General features: G+C 36.1%; 1 protein-coding gene across 1 annotated transcript in view; it reads left to right on the forward strand.

Moving 5' to 3' along the window:
* The window catches only part of LOC113236677 (twinfilin), a 20,913-nt gene that overhangs the window by 2,976 nt on the left and 3,783 nt on the right, over positions 1-14,154 (forward strand). Inside the window, exons 2-9 of the mRNA XM_026472837.1 lie at positions 326-524; positions 2,337-2,470; positions 3,226-3,304; positions 8,254-8,331; positions 9,034-9,145; positions 11,576-11,738; positions 12,593-12,726; positions 13,881-13,921. Coding sequence (XP_026328622.1) covers positions 326-524; positions 2,337-2,470; positions 3,226-3,304; positions 8,254-8,331; positions 9,034-9,145; positions 11,576-11,738; positions 12,593-12,726; positions 13,881-13,921 — 940 coding nt within the window. The remainder of the gene's footprint in view (positions 1-325; positions 525-2,336; positions 2,471-3,225; positions 3,305-8,253; positions 8,332-9,033; positions 9,146-11,575; positions 11,739-12,592; positions 12,727-13,880; positions 13,922-14,154) is intronic.

The following is a 14,154-nucleotide window of genomic DNA, read 5'->3' on the forward strand; positions in this document are numbered from 1 at the left end:
TTAGAGCGCTTAGAAGTTTACTACAGGTTTGTGAACGTTATGCACTTCCATATGGTCTCCTGTATAACGTTAAAAAAGCGAGTTTCTGGTGTTTAGGGCCGCCCGTGGTAAGTGTCCATCTCATGTACCCAAAATTACACTCAACGGTGCTTAAGCGGGTTAACCAATTTAAATATCTCGGGCATTTTGTAACTGATGACCTTAAGGACGAGGTAGACATTGAGAGGGAACGCAGGGCGCTGACGGTCCGCTGTAATATGTGGCCCGCAGATTTGCGCGCTGTAGTGTCCCTGTAAAACTAACATTGTTTAGAGCCTGCTGTCAGGTGTTCTACACGTGCGCCCTGTGGATCAGCCACACGCAGCGGACCCTCGGCGCGCTGATTCAGTACAACAACGCCTTTAGTGTGTTGCTGGGGCTGCCCCGATTCTGCAGCGCGTCGGGCATGTTTGCGCAGGCTAATATAGATGATTTTAATGCCATCATGCGAAAGAAAACGGCCTCGCTGCTCTGCAGACTACGGGGTAGTTCCAATTCCATCCTAAGGGTAATAGCAGAGCGACATGATTCCCTGATCATAGCACATTGTGTAGACAGATGCATCTCGCACACAAAAATAGTGACTAAGTAAGTAGTAGTAATTGTAATAGTAGTTGTAATGTAATGAATTTCTCTATGACATGTGATTTCAAAAATTTTAGTTTTGTGCATGTTAATTATTATTATATTAGCTAATTTGAATTTTAATTGTTATTTTATTAATTGTAAATTTTATTATTTTAAATTTTTACTTTCGACTAAATTATCATTATTATTTCAGTGACTTTTGTATTATGTATTTTGAATATTTTGACATTTCGATTTAAAAAATTTTATATAGTAACAAATGATTGTTACTAATATAGTATAAGGTTGCTTACTAACAAACTATGGACCTATGGTGTCTGCAAATAAAAGATTTTTATTTATTTATTTATTTAGTAATGGGAAAATAGAGGTGAATATGCTATAGGCGAAAAACATGACACGTCGCGAAGCTTCGACTGTGCGCCAGTATGAGTTGAGCCTTCGATTAGCAGTCCTCGTGAGTTATTGGTCCATGATATAACTAATGTGAATAATGTGTTGCTACCATGAAAAGGTCACGACTTGTTCGTCCCGTCACTTGGTGTTATAAAAAAGGCCTAAAGTATAACTTTAGTCTAAGTCCGTCCGCCGGCCAGTTTTAGTAGTTCAACAATGGAACTAAGAGAGAAGGTGAGAGATTATTTAATAATATTTACTGGTAGCGGAGCACTCCCTCAAAGCTTTGGTTTTATGATAGCCTCTTAAAACCCAACAAACTACAACGGGAGGAGCGTTAAACACCCAAGGTTGCATTAAAATGTAATAAATATTGCGCCTCACTTTTATATAAAAAACGTATTTTTCTGGACACTTTATGGTCATATAGAACATAATAATATAGAAAGTTAAATTTGAATGTGGTATTTTCATTATGATGTAGACTGGGCGTTTACGTATTCACAGGCATAATATTGTTTGGGTCAGAATCACTTCACATATTATGTTACATTTTGATGTACACGGGGCCTTGGGGGGATAGGGTATGACAAGTGTAACACATATTTTATCCACCTTGTTGTATGTCGACCATTCCAACTTGTTGGATTATACAAGTAACTAGGTTGCTTGAACCTACGATCGCGTGTATCAAAGCTGCTATGTGAAGGGTCCTTCTCGATTACATATTTAATAAACCTTCGTGGTTAAGTTTTGGCGTTGTGTGTACGTGGGGAGCTTTGTAATAGAAACTAATGCAAGTGTTCTATTCGCGCTGAATAATTCGTTTGGAGGACTCCTATATTAGTTGCTCTCTTAGATTAATTTGGATATCTACATTGTGACCTGTCACTTAGGAAAAAAGGTACCTACCTATTAAAAGGAGGAGTATACCAATTGAATCAAATGCCACAGAAAAATTTCTTTATTTTATTTTTGAGGTTACAATCAGCTTGTATCACAATGTAATAGGAACTATATTAAATAATTATAAGCAAAAACAGTTCCCTACTGATAAAGCAACAATAGCAAAATACAGCATTGACAACACTAAACAACTAAACGACATTATACACACACACATGACACATGAAAAAAGTAATGTAATATTACGCTAATTAGATTAGTAATAAAAACATTAATTAGATAATACCTTCTAACGTACGCACAGTTTGTGTTAAACAAATCAAAATCATAAAGAGCAGAAACTTTGTTAAAATTATTACTCGTACGCCATATAAACGAATTCCGTTTATAATTTCGTAAAACGACAGGTAAAAAACCTAATGAAGTCAAGAAGGTGGCCTCTCCAACATCCTGTTACGTTATTGCGACGAACGAGGCGATTGTCATGCTCATACCTTTACGAAATTTAACAGCAATAGAGAGAGAAGTGAAAGAACACCAGGTAATTACTGCCACCTTACCTATTTCTGCCGCCGAGCAGTGAGCATTAGTGCGTTTCGGTTATGAAGGGTAAAACTGTTGAAATTACAAGCACATGGGACTTGCCAACGTATGGCTCAGGGTGACTGGCGCAGTGGCAGAGCCCCTCATATCTTTGTGATTTAAAGCTTTGAATAGTTTTGCAATTGTTATGGACACGCGTGTCGCTTACCACCGCCCGGCACGACTTGTTCATACGGCACTTGGTATCATAAAAAATCCACGAAAGACTCATTATACCCCTAAAACCTAGGTAAAAGACATAGATCTAAGGCTACCACCCGCAAAATAGGCGCTACGATGCTTTGATTTAAACTTTCACGATTTTCACATATTATTTGATTTTTAATTCGGAACTTAATCACGTATAAAACATATTTTAATTATCTCGATGTTTCGGACATATTGCAACGTGTATGGTCTCGAAGGGACTGAAAAGGAGGGTGTCAGCATCTTCTAGCCGTGCGAGTTTTACTAACTACCAGCACTAAACTTCATTATTTAGTGCACTAGGATTCTCACTAGATCGACACATAACACACACGACGGGTCGGGTGATACTTGATGTCGTTTACATTTGCTGATAACTGGATCCCATGAATCACGGTGTTTTTTAATTTCAATAGCTTCACGTACGATTCTACTATAGTAATGACATTCTGTAGAAAGGATCTTGGGATTATGAAGCGCAAACCAGTGGTTTGGTCCTGATTCTAGCAAATGCTCGGCTATTGCAGACTTGTTAAGCTGACGGCTCTTAACAGCCGCGATGTGTTCTTTAACTCTTTCCGCTGTGGTGCGTTTTGTCTGCCCAATATAGGAACTCCCACAACTGCAATCAATCTTGTAAACGCCCGGAGATTGAAAGGGGATTACATCCATAGGTGATCTGACATGCCCCGTCACCTTACATAACGGCGTAAACACAGTTTTTATTGAGTACTTTTTAGTACCTACTGTAGGTATCGATTTTGTCCGTTATTCCTTTCACTTAATCACATATAAATAATGACATCCTTACGTCATTATTTATACGTGATTAAGTCCCGAATTAAAAATCAAATAATAGGTGTTACGATGTCGAATTGTAGCAATACCATAGGTTCAGAAGGTTTGTAGAATAATCCAAGCACGTGGATTTTTTCTTAATCTATTTATTCAAAACACAATAAAGTAGGTACATAAAATAAAATTCAAAAACCCTTTATACGAAAGCAGAATGCATCGCTAAGTATATAACTAGCCACTTTCAATCAATGTTTCAATGTTTCAGTGGCAATGAGCTTGTCTATAATAAAAGCAATATAGAGTAAGCTGTGTTTGTACTCAAAGTAATTTGAAACTCTGTGGTTAGGTACCTTAATGGAAATACGACCCTAATGGTAAGGATTTGAGTATAATTTCTAGTGTTTTATTGCAAAGCAAGTTGCAAAACCATTCAAAGCTTTAAATCACAAAGATCTGAGGGGCATTGCCACTGCGCCTGTCACCCAGAGCCATAAGTTGACAAGTCCCATGTGCTTGTAATTTCACCAGTCTTACCCTTCAAAACCGAAACGTAGTAATGCTCACTGCTCGGCGGCAGAAATAGGTAAGGTGGCAGTACTTTCCTGGTCTTCTTTCATAAGGAGCTCTATTGCTACTAAATTTCGTAAAGGTGTAGCATGACTGCGATTACCGGTATTTACAACCATTAAAGATTTTTTTTATATAATAGTAATGTTTAATAGTAATACTTTCTTATCTGTGGATACAATAAGAAAAAGCCTTTGGTTTGACATTAGGCTGTATGGCTCTCTGCTCAATGAAAGGGTAAAAATTTTAAAAAACAATTGGTTTGACAAGGTACTCTTTGACATTGACAGCTCGTTGTATGCATGAATGACGGCGGCAGCTGTTTGCTGTCGGTTTTTATCGTATTCTTCACGAAATTCTACATAATTTGTACTTCTGTGACTAAATAAGGCGTGTTATAATAGTTATTAATAGTAATAGTTGTTGCGCAATTTTTATAGTCTAGCTATTCACGTTTTAAAAAATGTCTCATCAAACGGGAATACAAGGTAAGTGAATCTCAAATTTACAGTTAATTTCTACGAAAAATTGGAAAGACTATACACAATTTAGGTGATATTGGATTTATAATTCCGCATTTATTATTGGAATTTAGCTAGTAAAGTATAATCATTCCTCCGTAAGTTGATTTTTATGACTTTGGTGGGTGGCTGGCGTCAGAGCTGCTTGTACTAGTCTAAAACACTGACCTTACAAAAATAGAAGCAATGATTCACATTTCTGTAGTTTTAAAGTGTTTCCCTAAATTACTTCACTAGTAATGCAGCTTGTTATTTAATTTTAAACTTATTTCAGAACTGACATTGGCCAGGTAGTTCTATGTATTTTATTACTAATTAAAATTATATTGTGACAACTACACGTCTAAATATTACCTAATAAATTTTTTTTTTTGGGTACTATTTATTTTTATTACCTAACAATATTTATTGTCTTCTTAAGCTTTCGCGATTGCTACATATTGGAAATAAAAAACAATTATTTTTCAGATCTAAGTCACATATATATTTGTTTGTGTTTTAAACAAATCAGCATTCCATCACTCAACTGTGACCACCATGAGACATGTAAAGAGTCCGAAATGTTGCTTTTTTTTAGAAAGAACAAAAAAACACGATTTACTTCAGAGAAAATGTTCCATTTCTAACAATATTTATTTACTAATGGCAACAGCAAAGCCAATGAAATCATAATATTTGCAAATATGATTTTGATAGCACGGCTTGGTTGGATGCGAGCATTTACCAAATAGTATATACAAAAAACTTAGACTCACATATAGACTGTCACTGTCTATAATGGGGATGTCACAGATGTGGACAAATGCAATTGCAGATGTGGATGCAAAGGACAATGTCAAACTCCCATATAAATTTTTGTTGACATAATTGTATGCAACGGTTTATGAAAACTATGAAAATCCATAGTAAAATTCCTAAACAAATTTTGTTTTGGGTTTACTAATCTGAGAAATCAGGAATTAAACATATTCCAGTTTGAAGTTTTGGGGGTTATGTGTTACGTAATTGAATATTTTGAAATTTGATAATTTGAAAACCCTAATGAATTTATTTTATTCAATCTTGTAATTAAGACATTTCAAGAATTCTTTTAACTATGATTTTGCCATTGTTCTTTCTGCAGGAGTGGATTGTATCATATGGGTGAAAAAAAATAGTTTTTAATAATAATAAATATTAATAAAGTTTGGTGGTATTTGAATTAGCTTTAACAGAAGATATAACAAATTTACATAATATTATTAGAAAAAACATAGTCATGGATATTAAAGATATTTATATAGCTTTTGCAATGAGTCATAAATTAAGTAAGCAATCTGGAGAAGGTACTGACTAAGTTAGCTGGGAAGTGCTATGTAATTACCAATATATACAAACAATATCTTCAATATACTGAATCTATTCACGTGGATAGAATAGTCATTGTCATAGTCATTGTACATCTAACAAGGGAAACATGTTACATTAACAAATACATCTACATATTTTAATAAAGATTTCAAATTTAATGTTATTTAGCTTTGGTTTTCGCCGCATTCTTCACAACATATAATCCTCTAAATGCACCAGTCTCGAGTGGTTTCGTAAAAACGTCGTCGTCCTTTCTTTATGAATAGATTTTGTCACAAACATTACATATAGCACCTTCTGGGCTATCTTGACTGAAAAAGTTCCAAATAACACTTTTAGAAGATGGCGGCATCGTTACACTTAAACCTAGGAAAATCAATCAACTTTGGTGAAAATCATTGTCAATTTATTTTCGTATTAAACAAGTTTGTTTAATAATTCCGTAATAGCGTAAGTCAATATAAACTCAATAATTATTAATATAAAGATCGAACACTCAGAAAAAATTCCTTCGGTCCGGTCGGATTCGAACCGACGTCTTCTTGCATACCGTGTCAGACGCTATACCAAATAAGCTACGGAACTAACCAACGGACCTCACGAATTTTTCTTTGTGCTTGCGTCGTGTCTTTGTATTTGGTTTTTCAACGAATTTTTAGTCGTAGCACCATCTAAGAGAAGTCTATGAAAGATTTATCACCCAGTTAGTACCTTTACAGCTACCAGTCCTGGCGAGAGATGTCGCTATTCACTGTATTAATTAAATTTTTATTGAATTGATATTCAATTCGTTTTTGTGAAATTACTCCACTAGTTTGTTATAATTATTAATACAAAGATCGAACACTCAGAAATAATTCCTTCGATCCGGTCGGATTCGAACCAACGGACCTCACGAATTTTTCTATGTGCTTGCGTCGTGTCTTTGTATTTGGTTTTTCAACGACTTTTTAGTCGTAGCGCCATCTGTGAGAAATCTATGAATGAATCCGACCGGATCGAAGGAATTTTTTCTGAGTATTCGATGTTTGTATTAATAATTATAACAAACTAGTGGAGTAATTTCACAAAAAAAGAATTGTACATCAATTCAATAAAAAATTAATTAATTAGTATTATAATTTGTTTGGACAACAAACAGATCGTTGCCTGCAGCATTCGCTGCCGGACTCTCGATCCCAGATTGGCTAATTAGCACTAGTACTCGCGTTTTACGTAAGGCACGCTCCCGACAATCTTGTCGTAACTTACAAAACATCCATATCTGCAGAAATCTGCATCGATTGATCCGGATGGCGGATGCGGAAGCAGATATTTAAAAATATGCAGATGCAGACATCTGCAGCACCCCAGTCTATAGCATCAATGCACAGTCAATGCCATATCAGCACACAATGGCTGCAAAAACCATACAGAAATTATTATTATTATTATTATTATTAATATCTGACAATATGATTCATTAATTTGCACCCATTAGTGTTTTATTAGTTTTAACTGCCTCTGTGGCCGAACGGTTACTTTGCTGGACTACCAAGCAGAGATCTCGGGCCGGAGCAATATTTGTATGGCCTACATTTACTTTATTTCTCTCGTGAGTTTGGTTGTCTATATGTGGGTCCATGGCACCCGCGATACACGGTTTCCCTAGTGCGGGGCTATGAATGTGTGCGCGTTATTATTATTATTTGCTTTTGGGTTATACCAAGTGTTTGCAAAACGTTAAATAATAATAACATTTCGTCGGTCAGTCGAACTTAATTACCTATAAAGCTATTTATATAGGTGACTTTATAATGTTGTCATATCAATATGAATTCATAAGCCTTCAAAAGATCTCTACCTAACGTCGAACAACTGCCATGTTATTGGACTTATTCAATCTTGATTAAAAAAGAAATATAGCATTGATAGTTTTATAACTATTATAAAAAGTTTAATTAAGTAGAATATGTCAGTCAACGGTATTAACACCACATGCACAGGAGTACATAGTCAACACAAGTTTGATAATAGTTCCTCCCTTGCAGTCCAATGTTGAATGTAGGCAATCCAAAACCTACAGAAGGTTTTGGATTTTAGTAATGTTGGAATTTTTCAGCCAGTCTCTTAAACCAATGTCTACCTCCATATATTTTGTAACAGACTATTTGCTCATTGTTCCTCTCCAATATGAGATCACCAATTGAGCATCCTTTTGATCACTTTTCTGCAGCAAATATAGCTTATACCCACTTATGTCTTTCTTCCATAATGGCGACACTCATAATCCCATTAAATACCTTTTTTTTTATTTCAGCCAACGCAGAATTGAAGAAACACTTTAGCAAATGCAGAGATGGAGAGATCCGTGTTCTCAAAGTCAGCATTGAAGAAGGTATATTATTAATTATGAAAAAGATCATCATGGTTATGATCTATGCCATGTAGAGGATGTGCAATTGTTCCTGTGACTTTCGTTTTGATGATGCTATTAATTTTTTTTTCTTTGTTGAATTTCATGCAATTTGAAGATAAATATGGGAACAGAGGAAAAATCTCAAGACGTGTCAAAACGATCTGTAAAAAATAACCTTATCTCTATAAACTGAACTATTGCATTGAAATAGTTGTGGTAGCCTAATGGTTTAACCTACCGCCTCTCAAGCGGAGGCTGTGGGTTTCAAACCGGGCTCGCAAAACTCTTCGAGTTTTTCGGGGCTTATGTCCGAAATTTTATTTAAAATTTAGAATGAACTTGTTGGTGAAGGAAAACATCTTGATGAAACCTACACGTCGAAAAAGGTTCATAATCCTCGGAAACCGTGTAAAGTCACCTACCCGCATTGGGCAAATTTGGCGGATTATGGCCTAAACTCTCGCTTGAGAGTCCCACACAAATGGATTGATGATTGCATTGAATTAATCTGGCGATGACCGTGTCTTTTAATAATATAAGTATTCATAAGTGAACATTTGCTTCAAGCGCCAATGGAGAATAAACAACAAAATTACCTCCTATTACATACATAAGCTCACGCCCTAGTTCATTTCTGAGTTAATGTATATGTTTATAATTTGTCATGTTAATCAATTCCAGAGCAACTGACAATGGCAAAAGAAATACCTACAAATGGAAATTGGGAACAAGACTTCGAAAGATATATGCCCCAACTTATCATTGAAGATCAGCCTTGCTACATATTGTACAGGTACTCGACAGGTTTTTCACTAATTTCATGCGACAACTAATTGATGTGGAGATTTAGAACTCAGAACTGAAGTATGATGGGGTTGCGCCTTGTGAACAATATCTTACTATACTTTGTTTCAATCCATTTTGAACAAAAAGTAAAATACTATATATGGCGACGTCTGACGTCGAACCACACCATATTTTTTATAATAGTTTTTCTATGATGTCACCACTATACACTTAGTAAACCATCGCACATCAAAGCACATCGTACATTTGTTTGTCATAATTGAATTAGAATACAACAACTTGCAAGCAGGCAACAAAGGCTTCTGGAGTTCAAATGTATGAATACCAAAGTTTTAAAAAAATCATGGAACAAAAACCTTACATAAAGGTTACAAACAGCCTACTTACATGACAAAAGTCATTGAGCTTTGTGCCTATGATATTTGGGAAATGGAAATGATAAATATGATCAAATATCTACTGGCAAAGGGCATATGTGTTACGCTGAGTATTTTAATAATATTTCTCACTTTGACAGTTTCAGGTATAATTTATCAATAAAGTGTTGTTCAGTTATAAACGTTGTTCAATATAATTGAGATTATTTAGCTTCATAACTTAATTTAAATTTCAAAAATATGGATACAGGGAGACTAGTTTTCTATAATTCATGTGTATTTAATTGTATTGTCATAAAGGGTCTTTCAACAAGAACTTTGTTTTCTAAAACAAAATAAAACAAAAAACAGCTGAATTTCGGGAAATTACGCGATCAGCAAATTTGGTTTGCAATAAATTGATCGTCTCATTGGCTGTGTGACATGTGGCACCGTCTTGTTGAAACCACATGTCAGTGATATCCATGTCATCAATGCTAGGCCAAAATTGAGTTGTTAACATCTCGCGATAGCGTGAGAGACACGAAGGCGACGCGCCCAGTCGCATTGGGCGACTTCAGCTGCTAACTACCGTCGCCAGACGACTCACTATTTACACCGGGTAGCTTGCCGCTTTCGGCGGACAAGCGAAGATCGCCTGATGACTTCGTGTAAATGCGCCTAAGTCCTATACTCATGACTTGTTCAAATCAACTGTACTCGTTATCTTCAAGATTGTTATTAATAAACATATTAAATAATTAACGAACGATACGAAATTATAGAACGTTAACATATCGAATACGCTATTTTTACGTTCAAACTAAGTATTTATATGACTGCCTTAAAAAATACTAAGGTATAATATAAGACCCATGGTAGCCTAACGGTTTGACATACCTCCTCTCAAACAGAGGGTCGTACATTCGAATCCGGGCTTGCACCTGAGTTTCTCGGAATTTATCTAAATTTAATTTGAAATTTACGCTGAGCTTTTCGGCGAAGCAAAACGTCGTGATGAAACTGCACATCGAACAAAGTTCACAAACCTCGGAAAACGTGTGCTCGCGAGCACTAAAATGTTCTCCTATTTATAACGCACACACACTCAACATAGCCCCGCACTAGGGAAACCCTGTGTCGCGGGTGCCATGGACACACACATTGACAACCACAAATTACACCCAAACTCACGAGAGAAATAATTGTAGGCCATACAACTATTTCTCTCGGCCCGGGAATCGAACCTGGGACCTCTGCGTGGCAGTCCGGCATGGTAACCGTTCGGCCACGGAGGCAGTTAAAACCATAACAGTACATACCTTTGATTAAAACTGCGTAGGCACACCATATACTATACAATCAAAGTGTTAGCGGCTGCGTTTTTATTGCTTCGTTATAAGGCCTTTCCACCAGAGATGTGCGACATAGCCAGGCGGTGTGCAAGAAAAATGCACCAATACAATTAATTCATTTTCCTAGCTTCGCTTAGCGCAGCTCCGGTGGAAAAGGGTTAGCTGAGCTAAGTATTTGTACATACAAAATAGCGAGAAATGTGTGCGAGAGTTGTGTGCGAGGGATGCGGGCCAGGAATGTGTGCAAAACGTGCTAGAAAACTAGAGCTACTGAAAGTATGACACTAACTGACACTGACATATCGCCACCGCTCACCCCACCACACCGTACTCCGCCCGCGCATATCTGAAAATAATTCGTAACGCATCCTCGCACAGCTTTGGTAGAAAACATCACACCGTTTCACAATTCTGCTACACATCCTCGCACCGCCTCGCACATCTCTGGTGGAAAGGCAGCCTAAAACCTACACTTGTATTTACATTCACTGTGAAGGAAACTTGCACACATCTGCAAAGCAATTTAATGATGTCTGTGAAGTTCCCAATCCGCACTGGGACGCCGTGGGAACTTTAGTCCAAGCTTGCTCATTGTGAGCGGAGGCCTGTGCCCAGCAGTGGGACTATATATAGGTTAACTATTATTAATAGCGCTTTCAAATAATATGTAAATATAATTAACAAAAATACACTTTCCAATTTCAGGTTAGATTCCAAGAACTCTCTCGGTCACGAATGGCTGCTGCTCAGTTGGTCACCAGACAGCGCAGCGGTCAGGCAAAAAATGTTATATGCATCAACTAAAGCCACTTTGAAACAGGAGTTTGGTTCGGCTCATATTAAGGATGAAATGCATGCTACAACTAAGGTAATTTGACGTAACTTGTTTAGGTACTTATATAATTTAGTACAATGTACATTACATAGTCTGTTCCAATACATTATACAAGAAAAAAAACAAACAGTGTAGCATAAATTTACACCAATCAACACGACGGGATTTTTGCTCTTGGGTGAGAGAATGAGGTATCCTTCGCGAAGCAACCTTCCTAAGTTTAAGGTGTTCATACAGGATGATGGAAACTGCCTGTGATGCAATCTTCAGTACAGCCTGAATCTCCCAATGTGTAATAAATCTCACGCAATAGCCACTATATCCTGATGACGTTTTCATGAATTACTGTAATTGGTGGTCGACCGGGTCATCGTTTAGATTCTCTTAACCACGTTTAAACTCTCAAAACCAATAAGTAACTGTTGCTAATGTAGGAGCAGACTCCCCAAAAGCAGCTTGTAAATTGTCGTGAGATTCCTTGAAGGTTAATCCTCGTTTATAATCGTAGAAAATCATAGCACGCATGGCGTTTCATTGTTACAAACAAAAGAAGAGTGAAACATCATTTTAAAAATATTTAAAAAAGAGAACATAGTTGGCCAATGGTTTTCACCAAGGATTTTTGTATTGAAATTGGCCATCAATTTAAAATAGTTTTATAAAACAGAGATTATGTTTACACTGTGGTTAACTGTTTTTGGAACAGCCCTCGTACAAACCGTGTGCTGTACGTTTATGGAGAGTTACACTACTTGTCTCATGATATTCATAATCATATCTTAATTGCTTGCGACATGGTTTCATTATTTTTTTGGTTGCTTACTATGCAATCTGTCTACTTACCTTATTATATTATGTAACTGTAACATTATAATAATATATTCCAGGAGGAAGTGAGTCTAAAAGGTTACAGAACACATTTAAGTGGTATTAGTGCACCGGCGCCACTCACACATAGAGAGGAAGCTTTGAAGGAACTTCAACAAAGTGAAACCAACACTGACTACAGCACTGATTCAAGGTAACTCTTTTGTTTACTTTCTCGATACCTCCAATAAACACTACGCCAGCTTAATTTTTTGACCTGTTCTGTTTTTATTTTGTTTCTTTACTTTTTTCACAAAATTGGTTTTTTTTTTCGAATTTTTTTCACAAAATTCGAGGAGCATAATATTAGTAAATAAATATGCCTGTTTACAAAAATAACAGAAAATAACCAAACAATAAAGTTGGCCTAGTGTTCATTGTCAAAGTCAAAGATCATTTATTCCATAGGTCAAGTAAATTTACACTTAAAAACGTCACATTTAAGCTACTGCTCGTTCACTTCACTGACTTCCCTGGGAAGAACGAGCAAGAAACTCTAGGGATTGCTCTTTTGAAATAAACTTAAATGCTATGGAATACACTTTGAATCAAATTTGTGTGGATTCTGGAGCCTTGTCGTCTTTCCATACATCTTTATCTAACACGTAGTCTTCAATTTTGTAATATGATTTTTCAATCAAAATAATTTTAATGTAGTTTTTAAACTTATGAAATGATAATCTTAATATATGCTCCGGAATCTTATTGTAAAAACGTATACAGTTCCCCATAAAATAGTTGGTTACCTTGGTTAAACGAAATCGTGGTACTATGAGTTTGGACTTATCTCTAAGGTTAATATTATGGATATGTTCTTTATTGTTGAAATTATGTATATTTTATATAAAACGGGTATATAAAATATCTAAGTAAATGTACTGTGATGCTCATCATCATGATGTCATGTCACCAGTCAGGACACCAGTCTCCTTAAACTTTTCTCTGAGAGAAACCCGAGAGCCTAGACTGTACACAGAACGAATCGCTCGTTTTTGCAATACAAATATGGTTTGAATATCTGCCGCTTTACCCCACATGAGAATCCCGTAAGACATTATACTATGGAAGTAACTAAAGTAAACTAGTCTAGTAGTACTCACATCGGTAAGCTCACGTATTCTGCGGACTGCGTATGCAGCGGAGCTTAATCTGCTCGCCAGGGAAGGTATATGTGGAAACCATTGAAGTTTACTATCTAAGGTCATTCCCAAGAAGACTGCTTTATTGACAAGGTCTAACTTTTCTCCATTTATTTCTATGCTTGGACTAGTCGCCAAATCTTGTTGCCATTAAGCATTAAATTGTTAGCATTAAACCTATAAACTACCTGAGAGAGGGTATCATTGGAGGTATCGTTCTTATGTTTTGTTTACATAATTCAATAGACTTCATATTGCAAAATTGTACTATATAACTTTACAATTATAATATAATATAACTATTATCAAAATCTGTAGGAAACTTTCAAATCATGCCTAAAGCCTCTTTTCGTCGAAAATTACAAGTTTTGGACCTGTGTAACATAACATTATATACTATAACATATGATGTTAAATAATAAGGTTGCTGTATGTGTAATATA

Source organism: Hyposmocoma kahamanoa, unplaced genomic scaffold (assembly GCF_003589595.1).
Source record: "Hyposmocoma kahamanoa isolate Upper Pololo Valley unplaced genomic scaffold, ASM358959v1 92, whole genome shotgun sequence".
Classification (NCBI taxonomy): domain Eukaryota; kingdom Metazoa; phylum Arthropoda; class Insecta; order Lepidoptera; family Cosmopterigidae; genus Hyposmocoma; species Hyposmocoma kahamanoa.